General features: G+C 44.5%; 2 protein-coding genes across 2 annotated transcripts in view; one reads left to right on the forward strand and one right to left on the reverse strand.

Annotated features, from left to right (window-relative positions):
* The window catches only part of IRAG2 (inositol 1,4,5-triphosphate receptor associated 2), a 179,302-nt gene that overhangs the window by 71,591 nt on the left and 81,522 nt on the right, over positions 1-26,189 (forward strand). The window contains 1 exon segment of the mRNA XM_068277999.1: positions 12,352-12,514. Coding sequence (XP_068134100.1) covers positions 12,352-12,514 — 163 coding nt within the window.
* Positions 1-26,189, reverse strand: part of DNAI7 (dynein axonemal intermediate chain 7) — a 169,162-nt gene that overhangs the window by 15,913 nt on the left and 127,060 nt on the right. The window lies entirely within an intron of this gene.

Genomic DNA, 26,189 nt, shown 5'->3' on the forward strand with positions numbered 1-26,189 from the left:
CTTAATGGTAGCGCCGGCCCTGCAGAGCAGCTAATTTGTTAACAGGAAGGAGGTAGACACACTACAGATTTACTGCAGGTTTTGTATCAGCTGTAACAAAGATGTTTTTCTGTAACGGTCATTATGCTGTTGCTTTTCTTTTAGAGCAGCGTTTAGGTCTGCTTTAAAGTAGTGGCCAACACAGGTCAATTTTCAGCCTATTTTAAAGTGATCAGGATTTTCTTGTCAATAAAGTTTATTTTTCAATGGGACATAAATGGCCACAACATTTTTTTAATGTAAGCAAACCAGTTGAAATTACGGTAAACAATGAATCTGGGTAACTATTAAATACATCAGTTATATCTTGGTGTGTTATTTCCTCATAAAATTATAATACAAATAAAAAATAAGAGGTTCTTGCTTGCCTCTCAATGTTTTTATATAAAAATAAGTTTGGCAACACGTTTCACAGGACATGGTCCGCTTCCTCAGGTCAACACAAAATGAATAAAACAATAAATAGGCATATACTGTATATACGTGTATACAACAGAACCTGCATAGATAATCATATTTTACATGCACTTTAGTTGCAACATTATGAGGGCATGCAGTTAAGAATAACAACTCGTCCACTTGGGATAAATAATCCATTTAAAGGTAACCCGAGGTGAGAGGAATATAGAGGCAGACATTTACTACCTTTTAAATAATACCAGTTGCCTGGCACTCCTCCTGATACTGTGTCTCTAACACTTTTAGCCATAGACCCTGAACAAGCATGCAGCTTATCAGGTACTCAGACTGGATTAGCCATATGCTTGTTCCAGGGTTTTGACTCACGCTACTTATGCCAGAAGATCAACAGGATTGCCAGGTAACTGGCATCGTTTAGATGAAAATAAACATGGCAGTCTCCATATCCCCCTCTCACCTCGGGTTCCTTTGAGTACAAAAAACATCTCTATTCAGGATCAGAATGACCTCTCAGGAGCACATATAGTCTAATAAAACTTTATACATAATTAACAAAATAAGCATAACATAGATTGGATAGGATTGGATAGAACAAAAGTCCCTTCTCCAGAGCATGTAACCTATCATAATATCTAATTGGCATATTGCTTAGCATAACATAGGATGAAATTCCACCCCCCAAGAGTATATAAAGATACCGGATTAGAATAATAATTTGCATAGTGACATAATTTACATAATGGTTATTCACTATGCATCCCAGAAACTTAAAATACACTCACCTAAAGGATTATTAGGAACACCATACTAATACGGTGTTTGACCCCCTTTCGCCTTCAAAACTGCCTTAATTCTACGTGGCATTGATTCAGCAAGGTGCTGAAAGCATTCTTTAGAAATGTTGGCCCATAGGCGCATGCGTGGGCTTCTCCAAGATGGCCGCATAAGGACGGAGCTCCGCTAACACCGCCGACAACCTCAGCCGCTACGCAGCATCCAGAAGCCTCCACAGCGCGGCTTACCTCCGCTCCCCCTGCTGAAGCTCTCAGCCACCGCCCGATATGGCTCACAAGGCTCCTACCAAACCGGGAGCAACGGGAGCGATGGATAAGTTCCTCTGCCCGGCCTCCTCCCAAGATGGCGCCGCTCCGCCTGCTCAGCCTACCCAGCCTCACACAGAGGAGCCCATACACGCAGGTACTTCTCCACAGGCCTCACTCACAGAGCCTGTCACTGCTGCCATATTAGAAACCACGCTCCAGAAACACTATCAAACACTGTACTCCTCCCTACAATCTTTAATACTGACTGCAGTCACTGAGTTGAAAAGGGAGATCACAGACATAGGAGATCGCACCAATGCTCTTGAAACTAAAGTAGACTCCATGATCCAGAAACAGGCTGACTTAGAAGACGACCAACGCGTTATGCTATCGGATTTAAAAAGTCTACGCTCTGGTCACGAAGATCTAGAAAATAGAGAGCGCAGGCAAAACGTTCGGATAAAAGGCATTTCCATGCAAGTATCTAACGACAGCCTGAATGCTCATCTCCTTGAACTGTTCCAAATGATTGTACCTGATCTACCAATCGACCTCTGGAGAATGGACAGGGCTTTGGGAGAAAGGCAAAACGCAGCGGGCAGACCCAAAGATGTTATCATTCGCCTCCACTACTATGAGGCTAAAGAAGCTCTCTTCAAGGCACTACGCAACACCCCAGCCATAGACTTCAAAGGGGATTCTGTCTCCATCTACAATGACCTCTCCCTTATAACTCTGGCCAAACGCAGGGCCCTTCGGCCGGTTACACAACTTCTGCGCGATTCCAAGATACCATACAAATGGGGGTTCCCATTCAGGCTGATTGTCTCGAGAAAAGGACTGATTTTTACCCTAACCGACATCGATGACGCAGACCTTTTCCTCAAGCAAATGGGCCTTCGCTTACCTACACAATCTAACTCCCCCAGACACCGCTCCCCAGAAGCTTCCCCCCCACGTAAGGTCAGGCACATATCCGAATGGACCAAGGTGCCCTTACGCAGCCTTTAATCTCAGAACACACACGATGATATGGAAGCTCAATCTACTTGAACTATCCTACTCCGGAATTACAAGGCTCTTTTTCCTTTGAAGAAAGACACTCCACACTTTCCATCCACTACAAGCACCTGGAACTTTCTGCTTTTTCATTATGTCTTCTTAACACACCTGAAGGGGACCATATTTAACTCCACATCTTATATGGTCTACCCCCGAAGTTCCGCCAACTATACACTCCCTATGTTTCTCCTCCGACCTACACTGTACACTACTGCACAATCAGGAGGCTTTATGTTTTAGCTTCTTCCTCATGGTGGTCACTTGGAGACCCAGTATGTTCCTCAGGAGGCACTCCAACCCAGGGATTTCCCTGCATCAGCAGGCCCCCTCTCCTTGGATTGCCTCACCCAGGTGGCCTAATTATGTCACCCGGATATTTAGCCACGTTTTGTCTAGTGGCTTTCACTTAAATGATGATGCTGTTCAACTATCGTTTTTGTTTCTGTTAATGTTTTGGTTTTTGTTTAACCTGTTCTCTTTCCCCAATAGGCCTGAAAAATATGCTAATATATTTGGTTGGTTTCTCTATACCATTAATGATTTGACTTGGTCTCGTGATAATGGTTAAATGCCTTACGATTAATGCCAAGGGGCTAAATACCCCTCAAAAAAGGTTTGCCCTTTTAAAAGATCTTAAGAGGCTAGATATAGAGATAGCTTTGATCCAGGAAACTCATTTTAAGCAAACCGAACCTAACCGCTTATACAGTAAACAGTATTCTGGGATTTATTTATCTTCAGGCCCTTCCAAGAAGGCAGGAGTAGCAATATTAGTAAAAAAAGGCACCCCCCTTCAGGTTTCACGAACCATTTCCGATCCCCAGGGACGGTACCTAATCCTGGTTGGCAATTTAGCAGGCAAACCCACGACAATAGCTTGTCTATATGTCCCCAACACCAATCAAATTGCCTTCCTCTCTTCATTCCTACCAAAGCTTCAAAAGGTGACCGAAGGTTCTCTAATCCTCGGAGGAGACTTTAACTTAGCCTTCTCCTCCCACCTCGACAGGTCCTCACCTACAGGAACATCTAATACCCCCACCCTACATGAGCGGAACTCCAGACAGTTTAGAGCCCTTATGAGAAAATACCATCTCTTAGATCTCTGGAGAATAGTCCATCCAAAATTAATAGACTATACTTTCTTCTCCCCACCACACGCCTCTCATTCAAGGTTAGACTATTTTTTCGCCCACGCTCCAGTGACGTCAATCACCTCAGACTCTCAGCACCACCCCTTTGCCTGGTCTGACCATCAAGGGGTCTCCATAGAATTAAACTGGTCCCTCACTCCCCATAAGGCTTATCATTGGCGTCTCAACGAATCCCTATTACAAGACAAAACACTAGTCTCTAAACTCTCTGGGGATCTTCAGTCATTTTTTGCAGAGAACATTCCATCTGTTAGCTCTTTCGGAATGGCCTGGGAGGCCCATAAAGCTTACATCAGAGGCTTATTAATAGCAGAAGGCACCAAGCGAAAGCGTCAGTCCAGCCACCGACTCCAGACTCTCTACCGAAAACTCTCCGAGACCCAAGAGCTTTTTAAAAATTCCTCCACCTCGGAAAATTTTTCTCTCCTAAGGTCCATCAAATTAGAAATCAAACAACTTCAGTCAACTCAATTAGAAAAGAGCTTACGCTGGACCAGACAATTATTTTTTGAGAGAGGGAATAAACCCCATACCATTTTAGCTCGTAAACTTAATCCCAAAAACTCCCAGTCTCAAATTTATTCAATGAAAGATTCTGATGGCACAATCCACTACGACCCTTCCCAAACTGCCCGAATCTTCTCCAAATATTATGAGGGCCTCTACAACCTCCCAGGCCAACACACCAATCCCTCTATCCAATCCCACACCACCTCTTTCTTAAACTCACTCAACCTACCAAAACTCTCACCTGCTCAAATACAGGCTTTGAACTCTCCCTTTTCCTCGGAAGAGTTTGAAGAGGTCCTTAAACACCTCCCATCTTCTAAAACACCTGGCCCTGATGGCCTCTCCTACAAATATTATAAAACTTTCAAAGCTACCTTACTGCCTTTCTTAATCTCTTTAGGTAATAAGCTACTACTAGGAGACCAACCCCCAGACTCGTTCTTAAGGTCATTATTAACAGTAATCCCAAAACAAGGGAAGGACCCCCTGATCCCTCAGAGCTACAGACCTATCTCCCTCCTAAATTCAGACCTAAAAATAATTACCAAAGCTATGGCAAATAGACTCAACCCAATCCTTCTCTCCTTGATCGACAACGATCAAGTAGGGTTTATACAAGGAAGGCAAGCGGGAGACAATACCAGGAAGGTAATAGACCTCATAGAACTAGCGGGGGCCTCTCGAAGGCCTTTTGTGCTCCTAAGTTTGGACGCCGAGAAGGCCTTCGACAGGCTCTCTTGGCCTTTTCTTTTCACATTACTGGAACATCAAGGGTTCACAGGGCATTTTTATAACTTGATCAGATTCCTATATTCGAAACCTTCCACAGCTATAAAACTCCCTTCAGCCTCTCCCTCATTCTTCCCTATTCGCAATGGCACAAGACAGGGGTGCCCACTTTCTCCTCTGCTCTTCGCTTTGAGCATTGAACCCCTAGCTTGTGCCATCCGCAACAACCCAGACATCAAGGGGGTACCCCAAAATCACTGGGAACACAAGATATCATTATTCGCGGACGACGTCCTATTAACTCTTTCTGAACCCTTAACCACCCTACCAACCCTACACAAATTACTCCGAGAATATGAAGATCTCTCGGGATACAAGCTTAACCAAGATAAGACTGAAGCCCTTCCGGTCAACATTCCCCCCCTCCTACTTAGCACCCTTCAAAAATCATATCCCTATAATTGGAGAAAACATTCATTGAAATATCTGGGTATTTTTCTCACCACTTCATACAATTCCTTATATAAACATAATTATCCACAGATCATTCATTCTATAATCCAAGATCTACACAAATGGTCAAAATACACTATCTCTTGGATAGGACGTTTATATTCGGTTAAAATGAACGTTTTACCTCGGCTATTGTATCTGTTTGAAACCCTCCCAATCCCGGTTCCTTCCTCTCAGCTTGCTCTCCTTCAAAAGGAAATTAATAACTTTATATGGAATCATCACAAACCCCGGGTCTCAAGGTCAGTAATGATGGCTCCGCGGGATCAGGGGGGCCTAGGTCTCCCCAATATTGCTTTATACTTTAAAGCCACCCAACTGCGCCAAATCACTGAATGTTCTGACTTTTTGGCAAGAACTAAGTGGGCTTTAATTGAAGCAACACACGTCCTTCCGTTATCCTTAGCCTCACTTATTTGGTCAGATACCACTCAACCCCCCTTACCACCCATAGGTCTATCCACTACGAAATTTATGATCCGTCTTTGGGCTAACACAGCAACAGGTGCAGGTCTCCGTTCTCTCCATAGGCTGCAACCTTTTCTGGGTAACCCCAAATTCCAACCAGGATTGAACAGCGATTTTATGAAACGTTGGTATTCCAAGGGATATTTTCGCTTACAAGATTGGTTGCAACCTTCATCTTCGCTATTCATTACCTATAAAGATGTATGTAAACACTTTCCTCCTTCCTTTCAACTTTTCTTAGAATTTAATCAAATCGCTCATTTTATTAAATCCTTGGTACCTACCCCCTCAGGTTTAAGCCGGCTAACAGCATTTGAAATGTTATGTACCCAAAGAGGTCATCAAAAAGGCCTGATAACTCAAGTTTATGCTCTACTATGTACAGTGGCGGCTCCAGGAAATTTTTTTAGGGGGTGCTATGCAGGTGCTGGACCAATTTCCGGGGGAGCTGACGCGCGCCGCGGCAAAAATGGGTGTGGCTACAACCTGCGGTGCACGAAGCGCGCCGCGGCGAAAAAATGGGCGTGGTCATGACCGGATGAGGGCGGGGCTAACTGTAATTTAAAGTGAACCCAGGGTGAGTGTGATATGGTGGCTGCCATATTTATTTCCTTTTAAACAATACTAGTTGCCTGGCAGCCCTGCTGATCTATTTGGCTGTAGTAGTGAACTGAATTACACCAGAAACAAGCCATGCAGCTAATCTTGTCAGTTCTGACAATATTGTCAGAAACCCCTGACCTGCTGCATGCTTGTTCAGGGTCTATGGTTGAAAGAATAAGAGGCAGAGGACCAGCACGGCAGCCAGGCAACTGGTATTGCTTAAAGGGAGATAAATATGGCAGCCTCAATATTATTCTCACCTCGGGTTCCCTTTAAAAGTGCAACGCAAAGACAGAGGGCCCAAGTTTTGGTGACCCTTTTCCCAGAAAATTCACATAATTGTGCAGGTTTTCTCAAGAAAATACACGTAATGTGAGCAGATTTTAACAAAAAACACGTCCAATGACCCCAATATGCACAATCGTTATCAGATATGGCCCCAATATGCACAATCGTTATCAGATATGGCCCCAATATGCACAATCGTTATCAGATATGGCCCCAATATGCACAATCGTTATCAGATATGGCCCCAATATGCAAAATCGTTATCAGATATGGCCCCAATATGCACAATCGTTATCAGATATGGCCCCAATATGCACAATCGGTAGCAGATATGACCCCAATATGCACAATCGGTAGCAGATATGACCCCAATATGCACAATCGGTAGCAGATATGACCCCAATATGCACAATCGGTAGCAGATATGACCCCAATATGCACAATCGGTAGCAGATATGACCCCAATATGCACAATCGTTATCAGATATGACCCCAATATGCACAATCGTTATCAGATATGACCCCAATATGCACAATCAGTAGCAGATATGGTCCCAATATGCACAATCGGTAGCAGATATGGTCCCAATATGCACAATCGGTAGCAGATATGGTCCCAATATGCACAATCGGTGGCAGATATGGTCCCAATATGCACAATCGGTGGCAGATATGGTGCCAATATGCACAATCGGTGGCAGATATGGTCCCAATATGCACAATCGGTGGCAGATATGGTCCCAATATGCACAATCGGTGGCAGATATGGTCCCAATATGCACAATCGGTGGCAGATATGGTCCCAATATGCACAATCGGTGGCAGATATGGTCCCAATATGCACAATCGGTAGCAGATATGGCCCCAATATGCACAATCGGTAGCAGATATGACCCCAATATGCACAATCGGTAGCAGAAATGACCCCAATGTGCACAATCGGTAGCAGATATGACCCCAATATGCAATCGGTAGCAGATATGACCCCAATATGCACAATCGGTAGCAGATATGACCCCAATATGCACAATCGGTAGCAGATATGACCCCAATATGCACAATCGGTAGCAGATATGACCCCAATATGCACAATCGGTAGCAGATATGACTCCAATATGCACAATCCGTAGCAGATATGACCCCAATATGCACAATCGGTAGCAGATATGACCCCAATATGCACAATCGGTAGCAGAAATGACCCCAATATGCACAATCGGTAGCAGAAATGACCCCAATATGCACAATCGGTAGCAGAAATGACCCCAATATGCACAATCAGTAGCAGAAATGACCCCAATATGCACAATCCGTAGCAGATATGACCCCAATATGCACAATCCGTAGCAGATATGACCCCAATATGCACAATCAGCATCACCTGAAAAAGAAAAACCCATTTACTCACCTACAGCCAGAAGACCTTCTTTCCCGACCTCCTGTGCCGAGTCTCGACCTCATTGTGGCGCGCAGCGCCCGCGCGCCCACGATCCTCTTCCTTCCCGACGTCACGACGAGACTTCCTGCCTGCATGCAGAGAGCAGGGCTACGGGAAAATGGCCGCCCGAAGCCATGCACTGCAGACTCGAAGTCTGCAGAACAGGGCTCCGGGCGGCCATCTTACCGTAGCCCTGCCTGCTGCTCCGTGCTGCCGCTGTGTGAACTGACTTGGCGTCTTTTAGACGCCTGAAGTCAGTTCACTCCAGGGGGTGCTTTGGGGGTGCTTGGACAATTCTAGGGGGTGCTCGAGCACCCCCAAGCACCCCCCTGGCGCCGCCCCTGACTATGTACTAAATCCTATACTGCCACTCCGGCCCACACTTATATGGCTAAGTGGGAAGCCTCGCTATCTCAACCCATCTCTCTTACAGACTGGGAATCTATCTGGCAAAACGCCAAAGATTCCTCAATGTGTACTCAAATTAAAAAAAAAATATATAAAATCCTATTCAGATGGTACTTAACTCCAGTATTATTATCCCAAATTTACCCTGGATCCTCTAATCTATGCTGGCGAGGATGCGGCCTCGCAGGATCCTTAGAGCATATCTTCTGGTCATGTCCTGTTCTAACTCCCTTTTGGCAGGATATTCAAAAATTAATCCTTCAGGTTTTGGACGTGACTATACCTTTGGACCCCACTATCATGCTGTTAGGCAAATCCCTCCCTCAAATTCATAAATTCGAAAGAATCCTAATTATTCGTATACTCACCGCAGCTAGACTATCCATTTCCTCAAATTGGAAAAAAATAGCTCCTCCAGGGCTTTCTGAAGTCATAATTAAGCTTAAATGGATTAAACTAATGGAAAAACTCACAGCCACCCTTAGGGATACTGAAATACGCTTTGATAAGATATGGGGTCCATGGGATAATCACTTCCCTAATTACTGATCTTTTGGAACTACCCACAGATACCATGACCACCTACAGGGCCTACCACACCTTATCACTTTAGTTTATAATCACGTTGCAGAAGCTAGAGAACCAACCAAAACAAATTTCCTTCTCTCCCTCTCCCTTTTCTCTTCCCTGTTTTTCTATCTACTACTATTAGCCGTTAGACTAAGAGATAAGTCTACTCTTGGGGATCCCTTGTCTGTTGTTTTTGATGATGGCAGTTTACCGTCTTCTTCTTTCCTTTGACTACATCTCCAATATGTATGACTGTGCAAACGTTATCTTGTCAAATTTTACTACTCTTTCTCCATGGCAAACTTGGTCACTGACAATTTCTTTGTCCTGAAATAACCTACAGTCTTGGGTATGGACTTTCGCTTCAACACCTGGTTTAACTCTTCCCAAGCTTACCCTTGTTTTTGATATCTGTAATTACCAAGTCTTCCCACCATGTGTTATTATACCGCATACTATTTTGTGATAACTGTTTGCTTGGATCTTTTCATAAATCTAAATAAAAATCAGTGTTACAAAAAAGAAATGTTGGCCCATATTGATAGGATAGCATCTTGCAGTTGATGGAGATTTGTGGGCTGCACATCCAGGGCACAAAGCTCCCGTTTCATCACATCCCAAAGATGCTCAATTGGGTTGAGATCTGGTTACTGTGGGGGTCATTTTAGTACAGTGAACTCATTGTCCTGTTCACAAAACCAATGAGAAATGATTCAAGCTTTGTGACATGGTGCATTATCCTGCTGGAAGTAGCCATCAGAGGATGGGTACATGGTGGTCATGAAGGGATGAACATGGTCAGAAACAATGCTCAGGTAGCCCGTGGCATTTATACTATGCCCAATTGGCACTAAGGGGCCTAAAGTGTGCCAAGAAAACATCCCCCACACCATTACACCACCACCAGCCTGCACAGTGGTAACAAGGCATGATGGATCCATGTTCTCATTCTGTTTACGCCAAATTCTGACTCTGAGACTCATCAGACCAGGCAACATTTTTCCAGTCTTCCACCATCCAATTTTGGTAAGCTCGTGCAAATTGTAGCCTCCTATTTGTATTGGAGATGAGTGGTACCCGGTGATGTCTTCTGCTGTTGTAGCCCATCCGCCTCAAGGTTGTGCACGTTGTGGCTTCACAAATACTTTGCTGCATACCTCGGTTGTAACAAGTGGTTATTTCTGTCAACGTTGCTCATCTATCAGCTTGAATCAGTCGGCCCATTCTCCTCTGACCTCTAGCATCAACAAGGCATTTACGCCCACAGTACTGCCGCATACTGGATGTTTTTCTCTTTTCACACCATTCTTTGTAAACCCTAGAAATAGTTGTGCATGAAAATCACAGTAACTGAGCAGATTATGAAATACTAATACCGGCCCATCTGGCACCAACAACCATGCCACGCTCAAAATTGCTTAAATCACCTTTCTTTCCCATTCTGACATTCAGTTTGGAGTTCAAGAGATTGTCTTGACCAGGACCACACCCCTAAATTGTATGTGTAGTACGGATAATGAATAGAAAATTGGTAGCAAAGAAAAGTCTTATATTTTTATTTTCAGCTATGAAGCTTTTTTCTTTTCTTTCTTTTTTCTTTTTTTTTTTTTTTTTTTTTAATAAAATTGCATCATTATAGTACCATGTTAGCCATCAGTAAAAGCAAGAAGTTTTGAATCAGGATTATACCATTTCGCCCCAGATAAATCCTGATTTGGCTTAAATCAACAGGATTGAGAAGCCCCAGGTAAATCCAGATTTATTTTTTTAACCTCTGCTCAGGGTCCCTTTAAAGAGACTCCGTAACAAAAATTGCATCCTGTTTTTTATCATCCTACATGTTCCAAAAGCTATTCTAATGTGTTCTGGCTAACTGCAGCACTTTCTACTATGACAGTCTCTGTAATAAATCAATGTATCTTTCCCCTGTCAGACTTGTCGGCCTGTGTCTGGAAGGCTGCCAAGTTCTTCAGTGTTGTGGTTCTGCTATGAACTCCCCCTTCCAGGCCCCTCTATGCACACTGCCTGTGTGTTATTTAGATAAGAGAGAAGCTGCTCTAATCAGCTGGATAAATCGTCCTCTGAGCTGGCTGAGCTTTCACATACTGAGGAATTACAAACAAGGGCAAAGCTGTTTGCAAGAAGAAAAGAGCAGCCTGAAACTTCAGTGCATGGGGGAAAGAAACACACAAATGATCTCTTGAGATTCAAAAGGAATGCTGTATACAGCCTGCTTGTGTATGAATGTATTTTCTATGTGTGGGCATACTGTACATCAACCTACTTCCTGTTTTGGTGGCCATTTTGTTTGTTTACAAACAAACTTTTTAAAACTGTTTTTAACCACTTTTAATGCGGCGAGGAGCGGCGAAATTGTGACAGAGGGTAATAGATGTCCCCTAACGCACTGGTATGTTTACTTTTGAGCGATTTTTAACAATACAGATTCTCTTTAAGTGCTTCAGAAAACATGACTGTATTAGACCCAGTGGGTCGAATAGCTCAGAAAAGCTCTTATGCATAGATGACTGAAGTATTTTAACTCTTCCTGTACTGGAAAACAATATGAGGCTCCTTTTTCTTTGCTACTAATGTTCGATTTCTTAGCTGTGCTACACATACAATGCATTATCTCATAAGTTTATTTTCACTTCAGGTTTGCTTTAAGTGACAATTCTTTCGTTTCATTCATGTCAGTCTTCAGGAAGCTGCCAGTTCGGGGTCATTGGCAGAGGCTGCCCATATTTGGCGTCTTCCTGTTGCCACATTAGGAGTCGATCTCTTCAGGCAGGGTGAAGTAAAGTAACGTTCTGTACACTCTGTGCGTTTTCCTGTTGCTTCATTGATTTCCATTTTAAAGAAGACAGAAATATTTACGGAAGGACTTTTAACTGTAACAGGCTGCTAATTCCATGCAAAAATATTTAGATGTGCCTGTGTGACCTCACCGCTGGCCTCTGTACAGACTGTGTCAGTGATTGGTGGGGAGGCAGCAGGGGGGGGGGGGGCTTGTGTCAGTGTGGATGTGTTTAATGAACTTGTTGCAGCAGCAGCGGCACGGCGCTCTTACTCACTCTCATTGTTTAATGCTTGCTTATGGCTTCAGGTTGCAGAGTTGCAGAACGCCCTGGTCGCTGTCCAGTCTGAGGCACAGACCCTGCGAGGAAAATTAGAGGAAGCAGAGAGGGAGAAGCGGGAGCTCAGTGCAGTGAAGAGCGAGTTGTTGAGCCGGTGTCAGACCAGCGAGGAAGAGCTGAGGAAACATCAGGGTGAGTCTACCACACACACTGTTCTTCTGCATACAGACAGCTGGAGTGCTACAGGCTATTCAACAAGGGAAGATAACCTGCAGAAACTCCACAGTCCTGTGACCGCTATACACATAGCCATTCATCTAGCTATTTTTGATTTGACCGACAAAGCGATTGACTTTATCAGTCGATTGATTTCAGTGTGGTTGGTTGAAAGTAAATCACACTACAAATGAGATCCTATGCATTTCAATTTGTTTATTATTACTATTTAGTATTTATATAGCGCCGACATCTTCCACAGCGTTGTACAGAATATTTTGTCACTTAAAGAGGAACTGAAGAGAGAGGTATATGGAGGCTGTCATGTTTATTTCCTTTTAGACAATACCAGTTGCCTGGCAGCCCTGCTGATCCTCTGCCTCTAATACTATTAGCCATAGCCCCTGAACAAGCATGCAGCAGATCAGGTGTTTCAGTGGTTCAGACTTATAAGTCAGATCTGACAAGTCTAGCTGCATGCTTGTTTCTGGTTTTAATCAGATACTACTGCAGAGAAATAGACCAGCAGGGCTGCCAGGCAACTGGTATTGATTAAAAGGAAATAAACATGACAGCCTCCATATACCTCTCTCTTCAGTTCCCCTTTAACTGTCCCTCAAAGGGGTCACAATCTAATTCCTGCTTTAGTCATCTATCATGTACTGTATGTATCATAGTCTAGGGCCAATTTAGAGGGTAGGCAATTAACTCATCGGTTTCCTCCCATATCCCTAAAACATACAGAAGTGCCCGGAGGAAATCCACACAGACACAGGGAGAAGATACAAACTCTGTGCAGATAGTGGGATTTTAACCGGGGAGCCACTATCCAGTTCCTGTACGATCCACCGATATCTTCCATCCTGAACGATCGACTGAGTTGGTAAATTTGACATATCAGCCAGTTCTCAACGTTCAATCAGACAGAGACACACTTGATTGCTTGATTGACTCGTATTTGATCAAATCGAATCAAATTGTCGATCGTACAATAAAAGCGCTAGATGTAAGGCCATCTTAAGAGGATCACTGATTGTTGCTAATAGTCTAGTGTCCGGTAGGATTAAAGCTTATGTACACACGCTATACACATCCGGTGGAAGCATCCAACCAATGACAGATTTCGATCCATCGGAAAACATGAAAAATGTAATGAACGACAATGACAAGCGACAGATATCGGGCATTTTACCTGATCTATCTGGTTGATCAACTCAGACCACTGTTAAGGTGGCCATACATGGTACAATTTTCGATTAGATCATTTAGTTTGATTATTCCGTTAGATCGAATATAAAGATTTTTCCAGCATGTCCGATCTGATTTTTCTCGAAAAAACTGGATAATCGTTCGAATTTCTTGATCGAAAAAAAAAAATATTTTCAACTTTCATTCGATCATTTAGATCGAATAAACATTGTACCATGTATGGCCACCATAAGGCAGATATTGTGTGATGTTCACGTGGGTACAACACTGTTCTACAGAAAATGCGTAATGTCTTTTACGCTTGCGCGCACAGTATTTACACCAGTGGGTCTTTTGCTATATTACTGTGCGGACAATGTCGTTGAAAAGACTTGTCGTTTATCTTTGTTGCTGGTAAAGTTGTCTCTGTGATGTTGGTCGTTTGCTTAAGACGACTTTTTTGTACAGTATAGCGTGTGTACGGAGCTAAAAGGACCACCAAAGTGAAAATACTTTAAACATAGTTCTTTATGTACTAGTAGCAGAATGAAATCCTCACTATTATGTGCCTCATAAAATACTCATAAATGTCACATTTCCTGCTCTAACTGAACATCTGTGAGCAATGGCTGCTGCCGGGGACAAATAGCCCCCTCTTCACTTGATCTCTTCCGCCTAACGACGCCTCTATCAGCCATTACTTCACAGCTGTAATTGACAGGTAAGCAGCTGTGTGTAGAGAAATAAGAGGTCTTGGCAGGTAAAAGATCCTCACCGCTATTAGCAGTCTGGATGACAGGTGCTCAAGTAATGAGAACTGTCCACCAAAGATCCCAGCTCTGCACTCCTGCTACACCCATGGCCAGGGTGAATGTTGAAAAGAAGTGCCGGGTAATTTGGGCGCAGCTAAAGCTGCAAGTAGCCAATGCTGCTGATATTCTACTAAAGCCTTTCAATTATGATTGGCCAATTTAACCACCTCCATTTACCTCCTCCATTTGCTCATAGTATTCAGGATGTTGTCCCTCATGCTACATTAAGGTAGTAAAATTGGCTAGTGAATGGCTAATTATGAATTGCAGATGTTTATACACCATAAGGCTTTTATCCTCACCTATGCTAATTCTACCCCTCTAGCTACTTCCTAATCCTGCCCCTACTGTAAACCTTACGCCTAACACTACCCGTCCCTTCTTAATGCAATTCAGGCTTTGGCCATTGCCGGTGTCCATATTGCACACTTGGCACCGTTATAGCCACACACAATTAAAATTGCGGTCTGTGGTAGCGTCCAAATCACCAGGCGGCACCCAAAATCACCCATTTCTTTGCCAGGGGCTCCCTTGCTGGGATTTCTACATTTCTTGGACTATAATGGTTAGATCTCTGCACGCCTGATTTTCCAGCTCTTGATTTACCTGTGGACACCCCAAAGTGGGCGAGTACAGCAACAGGATGTATAGCAGCGACCAGAGTTCTGAAGAGAAGCATGAAGCCCTCCGCGGCTCCGCCTATAGATGAAATCCCATAGAGGGCAGCCAGTGACCCTTGAATGAACTCTGCATATTGCTCTTTGCATTACTCGATAGGCCCCTATTGTCTATAGGTAGCACATTGATTAGATCTAAACACAAACCTGTCTGTAACACATCCTGGATAAACGTGAGAGCTGTCTGCATTATAGTAACAGGCATTCTAATGGGATTCATACCCAAAGCAGTATTATGCTGTAACGCGTGAACTTAAAATGGACCTGAACCCTTGCACAGGACAGAGGGAAAACAGAGAGAAATGCACCCTGAATATATTGAGAGAGTTTATCCTGTCTAATTGCCCCTCATCTGTGACTAATCACCACTGTAATTTGATCTCTCAGCTGTCAGCTGGCTGCCTTGGCAGAGCAGTAAACACAGGGTGTTAACCCTGTGTCTGCTTCTATGAAAGCAGGAAGTAGACATGCTGCAGATTTATTGCAGGATATGTATCAGCTGCAACTAAGAAATATTGTTCTTTAAAGATTATTAAGCTGTTGCTTATCTTTTAGAGCAGAGAGGAAGTTCTGAGTTCAGGTCCACTGTAATTTTTTATTTTTTTTTAATTTATCTTATTTTGGACGTGTAAGTAAAAGTTAACATGTATAAAGTCTGACCACTCAAAGTTCATTGTCTGTTAACTATGCTACACATCACATAACAGGCGAGCAAGCGGATAACGCATGAGCGGGCAGGAATGCTGCACCTGTTAACTGCTTACTCGCCGGTTATTTTATGTATGATAATGGGTGGTAAAGAGGTACTTTACTGAGTACTATTCTAATTTGAACTATTTAGTCTGTGTTTGCCCATTGTACAATTTTTGCTCAACCGGATTTGCATTCTTAAATTTATCACAGACAGCGGCATGTTTATTGCTGGCAAGGTGCATCATTGCAAAATATTTGTTGTGAAATGAGCAGGAACGTCACATGATCTTCCAGAATGCTCTGGGGCAGAAGTATGCGTGACATCATAACCTAGGCTGTGACATCACTGGGAGGGCGGGGTTACATACCAAAATACAGCAATATATTGAGCAGGGGTCAGGAACCTTTGTGGCTGAGAGTTATGAACACCACATATTTTAAAATGTTGTTCCGTGAGAGCCATACAATATGTTTCAAACTAAATACAAGTACAATTGGAGCGGCCGTTAGTTTTGTTGGGTGCGCGAGTAAGTTAGTGGTGCATGCTACAGCAGTAGCGTGCCTACTTTGAAAATGTTACTTGCGCTGCCACACTAAACTGTGCTGCTTGAGCAGTGTAGCTTAGTGAATCAACCCCTGCTGATTTGTCTGTGAGCCAGATGCAGCCATCAAAAGAGCCACATCTGGATCCCCAGCCATAGATTCCCCACCTCTGATATAGAGCTAGGAAGTATTTTTGATGCTGAAACCAGGATAATTAACCTAAAAAATGGGTATCCTGAATAATACATTACGTTTTGCTATGTGTCATTACATCTTTTTTATGCTTTCAATGGTATGACTTTAACAAGGGAACCCCCAGTTGCCCACGCCCTCCCTAGGGGAAATTAGTATAGGGGTACGACGATGGAAAACTCATTTAACCACTTAAGGACCACGGGCTTAATCCTCCCACCCAGTGTCGCACGGCTGTCCCCAGTACAGTGCTGCAATCAGCGCTGCTTTAGATTGCAGCACTTTACAGAGTAAATAGACGGCAGGCCGATGACGGAGCGGAGCTCCGTCATTCAATTGGAGATGTGCGCGCATCGGCATGTGCGATCTCCTGCAAAATCCCGCCCCAGGACTTCACGCCAAATGACGTGGAGCGGTCCTGGGGCTGCCGCTGCATTCACGCCAATTGGCGTTACGCGGTCGGGAAAGGGTTAATGATCTAAATTAACAATAAATACTTTTTCATTAATGACCCAACGCCAGTCTCCTCTAAGGGGCCGCACCATCACTAATCCTGACAAACTCCCTTTGCTGGATGGCCATAGCCTCTGCATATGTATTGCAGAGGCTTAGAATGTGAAAATTAGCTTCGGAGACCAGATTTTTCGGACCACAGTGATGTCTGCAAAATTGCCACCGGGATTCCACAGTCCTTGGGGCCACCCTAAAGTGCCAATTCTTTTTAACTTACCCAGCCCCCTGCAGTCCATCAGGGCCCTCCCTGGGGTTACGATCCACTCTAGCATGCTTCTGCCCCCTCCGAAATATCTGCATCACACATGTGCAGTTCCTAAAGACTGCACATGCACAGAATGCTGTCAGCCATGGAGCGGGATAGAGGTGGTGCATGGCCAGGGCCACACATGCACGACTTGTAGTCCTTTCTGAGAGGGCAGTGACAGGCTGGAGGGGAATCACAACCACAACAAGGGACCTGATGGACAGCAGGGAGCTGGGTGAAGCTCTGTGCAAGTTAAACAGAGCTTTAAGCCTTTACCTCGAGTTTCCTTTAAAGGATACATGAAGGATACATGAAGCAAAGAAAATATCAAACTACTTACCTGTGGCTTCCTCCAGCCCCTGGAAGCCAATGTGTCCCTTCCCGCAGCTCTGCTCTCAGCCAGTCTCCAGGGGTCCCCTCCATAGCTGCCGCCGACCCGGTCACCAGAGTGCTCACGCATGCTCAGAAGCCAGGTTGGTGGCAGCTACAAAAGGGACCCTAGGAGACTGGGGGGGACTAGGAGACTGGCTGAGAGCGGAGCTGCGGCGAGGGACACCTAGGCTTCCAGGGGCTGGAGGAAGCCACAGGTAAGTAAATCTGATTTTATTTTATTTGCATCATGTATCCTTTCAGGCAGAATTTAAAGAGTATCTGCAATAAAAAAAAAAAAATCCCTCTGGGGATACTTGCCTCGGGAGGGGGAAGCCTCTGGTTCCTAATGAGGCTTCCTCCGTCCCTACGTTGCATCGTTGGGACCCCCTCAATCACGGCGAGGCAAATATTTACCTATTGCGATCCAGCGCAGGCGCACTAAGCGCTCTTCATTCGGTTAAGGCGGAAATAGCTGAACCCAATCGATCCGCTCTACTGCTACTGAGTCCTTTTGTGCCTGCGCAGTACAGCGTATACGATCGGACTCGGCTATTTCCCCTTACCCCAACAAAGAGCTGCTAGGATCCCGAAGAAGTAAATATATCAAGCCTTGTCGAGCTATTCGGGGGAGCCAACACTGGATTTCCTGAAGCCACAGGTGAGGGGGAAGCCTTATTGGGACCCTGAGGGTTCCCCCTCCCGAGGTAAGTGTCCCCCAGAGGGTTTTTTTTTTCTGTAGAGTCTCTTTAAACTGTACCTGAGATCAATCATCCTCCTGTATTTATACTTATCTGGGGCTTCCTCCTCCCCCATGAGGTCCATGGAGTCCCTCGCTGTCCTCTCCAGCGGCTCTGTTCTGCCTCTATCTGGCTCGGTAACGAGGCCTGTCGCGCCCTTTCAGCGCATGCTTGGCTCAGTGGCATGCGCCTCCGTCGCGCTCTCATACATGGGGCATAGAAAATTAAATCGGGTTCACTTTAAGGCAGGGGCTTTTATTTAAACCATTCAAAGAAACAATCCGATGTCCAGGAATATCTTAGCGTCCCTTTTTCAAGGGAACCAGTCAAGCACTCGCCAACAGGTACGGCTGTCGCACTCCTCTTATTAGAGCGGTTACCTTAGTCTTGAGTCTTGAGTTTAGAGGCGGGTTGGGAGTTGTTAGACTATTTCACAGCATTTCTGGCTGTTGTTCTAGTCGTTTTCCTGGCCTGCAGGGAGTTGTACGATGCTTGTGCAATCTTTTCTGTGGGGTAGAATGCTGCTGCATAAAGTGCATCCAAGCGTTGCCGTTTACTGCTGAATCCAGAGTTCTGTGTCCCTGGTGTGTGCTGAAAGCAAAGCTAAAGAATGCCAACAAACCAGCGCTGCGAATAAACACGGCTCCATCCGATGTGAAGATCTTTTTTTCTTGTAACATGAAACATATTTTTTGCAGTGTAATAGTTATGGCTAAAGTGAATCCTTGTGTTGTTTGTTGTGTTTGTCAGGTACTACAGGTACTACTACAGGGGGAGGAGCTTAGAGCCACCACATCTGCTTGTAGCACAGAGACTGTATGGGGGCGAGTAATATCATTTTCCTCAGGCATACATCTGCCAATGGACACATTTCTTATGAGCGGGAAAATGGAGGTCACACTTGTATCTTATATTAGCACATGTAAGGTGATGGGGGAGGAGGAGAGGGGTAACTTTTCAGCACTAAAAATTAGGCTTATACGCGAGTATATAAGGTATTCCTAAAGGGATTCTGAAGTACTGTAAGTGGTATCTGCTGAATCCAGAGTTCTGTGTCCCTGGTGTGTGCTGAAAGCAAAGCTAAAGAATGCCAACAAACCAGCGCTGCGAATAAACACGGCTCCATCCGATGTGAAGATCTTTTTTTCTTGTAACATGAAACATATTTTTTGCAGTGTAATAGTTATGGCTAAAGTGAGTCCCTTTGTGTTGTTTGTTGTGTTTGTCAGGTACTACAGGGGGGAGGGGCTTAGAGCCACCACATCTGCTTGTAGCACAGAGACTGTATGGGGGCGAGTAATATCATTTTCCTCAGGCATACATCTGCCAATGGACACATTTCTTATGAGCGGGAAAATGGAGGTCACACTTGTATCTTATATTAGCACATGTAAGGTGATGGGGGAGGAGGAGAGGGGCTGGGTTTCAGGAAGGGAGGGCTCCATAAAAGTTTTACTGGGACGCCCCAACATTTAAAATTCTCTGATTTGAATAACTATAACGAAAGTGTTAAAATTTTAAATACATATATGTAAAATGTTCATTTCCCTAAGAGTTAAAAGCACTATTACTTTTTTTCTATGTTGCTGTCACCCTAGGTACCATATATACTCGCAGTTAAGCCGACCTGCGTATAAGCCGAGGTACCCACTTTTCCATCAGAAACCAGGAAAAAGTGATTGTTTCCGTGTATAAGCCCCCTTCCCAATATAACACCTTTCACAGTAGCCAGATGTGCCCCTAGTACAAGTCAGCCCCCTCTTCATAGCCATATGTGCCCCAAGTATGATACAACGGTGTCTCAAGACACCACTAGATGGCGGCATAGATATGAGACGCAGGGATTGCCACACAGGAAGAATCCCCAATCATTGCACCGCTGACATGTTGCTTGTACGCCCCGCTCCACAAGCCATGGGACACAGGTAGTCTTGAGCAGCGCACTCTGGACACCATGTTGCAGGGGTTGGGGGCATGAACATAGCAGGGAGCCAACTGGCAAGAAAAGGATCACTACTAGTGCACAATCCTTACGCTCCTCTGCCAGTAGCAAAACCTGCTCCATCATCTGTTCTGCTCCACTGACTCGCATATAAGCCGAGGGGGTAACTTTTCAGCACATTTTTAGTGCTGAAAAATTAGGCTTATACGCGAGTATAGAAGGTATTCCTAAAGGGATTCTGAAGTAAGTGGTATAGGGAGACTGCTATATTTATTTTCTTTTAAAGGACTCACGAGGCGAAATAGGGAAAAAAAAGTTAAATACCTGCATGAAATTTGAGTGCACGGAGGACGCCATCCGCACCCTCTGTGCCCTCCGTGCCGTTCCGCTGAGTCCCCGCTGCTCAATGTTTCCCCGGGCCTGCTCCCGACCCCACAACCCTGGTCGGCTCTCCTGCCTCCACTAAAATGGCCGCCGGAGCTGGCCGCGGCTGCGCAGTCCGCATATGCGTGAGTGTGGCTGCGCAGTTTTAGGTCCTCCCCCCGATCCACGATGCAGGATGCATTTCTCTGTTTTCCTTCTGTCCTGTGCAAGAGTCCAGGTCCACTTTAAATACTACTAGTTTCCTGGCAACTGCAGTAGTAGTGACTGATCTCTTTGGCTGTGTTTGTAGCGACTGAATCAAAGACCTCAAATCAGCATGTGCCTAGTGTGAACTGGAGGCAGTTTCTGTGTATTTTTCCCCAGCAACCTCCTTTAAGAAAAACGATGTATGTTTCAGTTTCCCAAAAACCTCAAGCAGAGTTTCACTTCTCTCTTCTGTTTCTAAAATTGTCTGCATTATATTTTACTTTTTGTTTCCACTATTGCTAATAAAATGCATTTTATTCAGCTCAATACATTGCAACAGGGGCATATAATATAATAAAATAGCGCCTACAGTGTTCTCCTCAGGCTCTTTTAGCCAGGTGCTCCACCCGGCTAGTTTTGGTGAGCACCCGGCTTTCATTGGCTCACCTCCTCCTATGCTGTAAGCAGCGTTGCTCACAGATGCACCAGCCCTGAATTCTCTCATCTCACCCCACCTGGCTACTTTTTCATGCAAACCGGCTGGAAAAAAAAATTCTGGGGAGAACATTGGCTTATGGCAATAAGCAAAAGCTTATTTTCTTGCTTCTATTCATTGTCTGTTTATAGTATAACAGAACTAAGCATCGGAGTTACCCAGATAGCAGAATTTAATACTGAGTAGCCATGGTCCCCCTAGATATTAGAATAAAGTACCTCAAAATTAAAGAAATAGTCACACTCTTCCAGATAAAATAAACAGCTCCATGCCTCCAGATAAAAGAATCAAGTAGTCATATGCCCCCCAATAATAAATATTAGGTAGTCTCAAGCATCCAGATAAATAAATAGTTGCATACCTCCAGATAATATAATTATGTAGCCACTTGCCTCAAGGTAAACAAGTACTCCCCCCCCCTCCCCCCCCCCCCAGTATACGTAACAAGGTGCTCCTCAGTATAAGTAGCCCCCCCCCCCCCAGTATAGCTGGTGGCAGGTGTCCGCCCAAGTAAAGGTAATGAGGTATCCCTCAGTATAAATAGCCCGGCCAGTATCGGTCATCCCCCATTATGGTGGTATGACACCAGCGATGAGGGGGCAGGCATGGCACCTGTGGCACCCATGGCACGAGTCATGCTTGTACCCCTTTAAATACACCACTGCATTGCAAGGACAAATGGAAAATTGCTTATTCATTACTTTTTGAAATGGGTGCTTTTTTTATATACGTGTTAAAAAAACTAGGAGTAGGATTGCCAGTTTTCCGCCAGTTATTAAAATGCAGTAATCCCAGTGTTTAAAATGAGTGACAAGAGTTACCTCCTAAAGCAAGATTGGAGTTTCTGGACAGTATGTGCTCCAAACAGAACAACGTTGTCATGGTGGCAAGTAAGAGCAATTTGAGTTCACGTTGTATTTCAGAAATTCCTAGCTGCCTGCAGACTGAAATGTACAGATGAATTTTAATAAGTTGTTTTTTTTTATGTTTGATTGTTTAATTGCAAACAAACTTGTGCCGGTCCAATCTATGTATGTACAGCTAGTCCCCGACTTGCAAACGATCTGCTGATACGAATGGCCAGGCTTTAAACGTGACATTTGATTCTGTGGGAACAAGTGATAAAAAACTTTTTTTTCAATAAGACCTTGTAATTCTTGAGTTAATCTATTTTTTTTTTTTTAAATTGAAGAAATGGTTTTTAAACCAGTACAGTGACATTTTGCTGCAGGTCACTGATGGTACAGGGGGACAGAGATGACACAGTGCAGGGAAAGAGGGAGACACCTGAAGGCACGGGGAACAGAAGTGACATGGAGGGGGGGCAAAGATGAGGTACGGGTGACAGAGATGGCACGGGAGGGGACACTGAAGGCACAGGGATACAGAGGTGACCTAGAAGGGGACACTACAGGCACAGGGGGCACAGAGGAGGTACAGGGGACAGAGATGGCGCGGGAGGGGGCAGAGGTGACATAGAAGGGGACACTACAGGCACAGGGGGCACAGAGGAGGTACAGGGGGCAATGGTGACAAAGGGGTACACTGAAGGCACAGGGGAACAGGTGACATAGAAGGGGACACTACAGGCACAGGGGGCACAGAGGAGGTATAGGAGACAGAGGCACAGTTCTCGGTTACATGCAAATAATTCCAAACTGATGCAAGGTCATTCAAATTTATGCAGCTTGCAAATGGACCAATCGAATTCCACTAGCTGGTCCATTTTCAAGATGCATACATTTGCATACCAAATTTGCATAATTCTCCATCCGCTCAGAATTATTTACATCACATTGACCATCCCTGATTTTAATAATAACTCCCCCCCCCCCCCTTCCTTATTTCATTTTATACAATACCAGTTGCCTGGCAGTCTTGCTGATCTCTTTGGCCTTAAATCACAGCATGTAGCTAACCCAGTCTTCAGTCAGAAACACCTGATCTGCATGCTTGTTCAGGGTCTACTCTATGGCTAAAAGTATTAGAGGTAGAGGACAGCTCTCAATGCCACACCCACCACTGACTGACAACAGAAGCTCATGCAGACTCAGCTCAGAGCAAGTTCCTGTTGCCTCACCGGACTTCGGCTTTTTTTCTGCTGAATCAGTCCAGCTCTCCTGTGCTGGGGAAGAGCGGGTCACTTGCAGGAAATGCATTACATAATAGTATGCTGGGTAATTTTAGGTGCCTGCTCTACGCACAGCTAATGCTTCTACACACAGCGAATGCTTATCTGAGCTCTTTTTATAGCCAGAGGTTAGATTTGTACCTGTAAAATGCAGTGTTTATTATATTGGGAGTCTGGTGCCCGGAGTCCCCTGCTTATCATATTACAGCTGGGTCTCCCTCCAGCAATTCCCAGCTCTGCTCCCATTTATTCTGACAGGTTGCCTGTTCCACCCCTCCTTGCTGTCCCACATAGAGTAAAATGGATTAAAGTGTACCTGAGACGAAAATGCCTGGGGCTTCCTCCAGCCCCCTGTAGTCTGCTCTGTCGCAGTCCATTCAGTCCCCTTAGTTGCGCCACTGTAAGCTACGTAAAGTCCACGACTCTGCTCCTCATTATCTGGCATCTCATAGCCACAAATATTTATATTGCAGTCTATTTTATTGCCGAGACGCAACGTTATTCATCGCGACGCACTTGAAGCGGAACTGACGAATCCTAAAAAATAGATAAGAGTTTCTGCCAGCCCCCTTCAGCCAACCTGTTCCCGCTAAGTCTCCAAACAATCCTCTGTTCCTCTGTTGTGGCTCTTTTTTATTAGGATTCTTCAGTTCAGCTTTAGGCCTCTTTCACAGTGGGACGTTAAAGTCGCACGTTATAAAAATGTATAACGCACAGCAATACAAAGTCTGTGCGACATTCGCAGTGCACACGTTGCGTTGTGTGTAACGTGTAGCAATATTTAGAAAGTGCTTCATGCTGTGCGTTTAGCAATACATTTGCTGCGTTGTGTGTTGCACATGCTCAGCATAGCTCCCAACTGTCCCTTTTTCGGAGGGACAGTCCCTTTTTGGGAGCCCTGTCCCTATGTCCCTCTTTCACCCTCATTTGTCCCTCTTTCAGGACTTTGTCCCTCTTTCTATGTAAATATATATATTTCTATACTAAAAATGTGTGTGTTTGACTAAACTTTATTCCCAACCTTTAAATTGATATATTACTAGAGATGGGAAGTTCGGATCTTTTCAATGATCCGGATGATTCGAATCGGATCATTGAAGAGATCCGGATCTTTGATCCGAATCTCGGATCATTTTACTAATGAAGCATTCGGGGGTGAAATGACTAGCAGGACAGGAGAAGGGGAGGTGGATGGACACACAGAGAAGGGGAGAAGATGGACAGAGGGCAGGGAGTGGACAGAGAAGGGAGGAGGGATGAACAGAGAGCAGAAATGTTTGCACGTAATACCCACATGCTGAAGTCATATGCTTTACATGTATTTCACCTACATGTTCATCTGTACACTTTGAAAGAAAACGTTGCACAGTGAAAGAAAGCATTCCCAGAAGATAAGTGCAGCTGTATAGAGCGAATGCAGGAGGATCATACTGCCTTTCAATCACAGTGCCTGCAAAGTTACTGAGCTGTGCTGTCTGAGCCAAAAGCTTCCTATGTGTTCAATGTGCAGCACTACGGAACAGACAGCCTATAGTCAGAGGCACGTTATAGCCAGTATATGTGCTCTACACATATCTGGCAGTGGCACCCATGTCCCCTCTCTCTCATCTACCTGTCCCTGCAAGGCTGCCTCCCATCCAACAGAGCGATCAATCTCAGCTCTGCTTCCAGGACCCCGCTGCCCGCTGAGAGGGGGCGTGTCGCTCCTGGCCCCGCCCCTTTCCGATCCGAATCACTCATTTTGATGATTCGGATGATTCGACTCACAAAATAGATTCGGATCAAAGATCCGAATCGTTCATGATCCGGACAACACTATATATTACTAATATTAAAATGTGAATATGAAGGAAAATGAACCAGGATAGAAAAAGCAGTGTGGTTTGAATTATAAAACAACATATGTTTCTTATGAAATCTTTATGGAATGCGTGACTAGAGGTGTGGTGAGAGTATGGCCAGGGGTGTGGCCTAAGTGACCCTTTTTCTCATTGGGAGGTATGGCTCAGTAATATTTTTTTTCCATCAGTATGCGACGAAAATGGCGCACCAAGAGACACAGAACGCAGTGCAAAATAACGTCCAACCTACATGCGCTGTTAGGGGCACGTTGTGCGACTTTAACATTGCATGAAACGCAATGTCCCACTGTGAAAGAGGCCTTAAAGTGGAACTTTTAACCAAGGATTGAACTGCATCCCAATCAGTAGCTGTTACCCCCTTTCCCACGAGAAATCTTTACCTTTTCTCAAATAGATCATCAAGGGGGTAAGCTCAATAGTATCAAAAAATATATCAGTGCTCCAATAGAAATTGAAACAGTCTAAAAACACAACTGCTAAAGTCCAATATTCCAGTAATCCTCCGAAAATGTCAATCAATTCACTACACTGACTTTTGAGATCCTCCAACAACACCACTAAAAACAGATACGCTTATCAGAAATCCATAGACCTTAATTATAGGGTCTGTATATGGCTTGTATGGACCTGCAGCTGGCGTCTCTCCTGCTGGCCTCCCTCTTGTCACACAGTATCA

Source organism: Hyperolius riggenbachi, chromosome 3 (genome assembly GCF_040937935.1).
Source record: "Hyperolius riggenbachi isolate aHypRig1 chromosome 3, aHypRig1.pri, whole genome shotgun sequence".
Classification (NCBI taxonomy): domain Eukaryota; kingdom Metazoa; phylum Chordata; class Amphibia; order Anura; family Hyperoliidae; genus Hyperolius; species Hyperolius riggenbachi.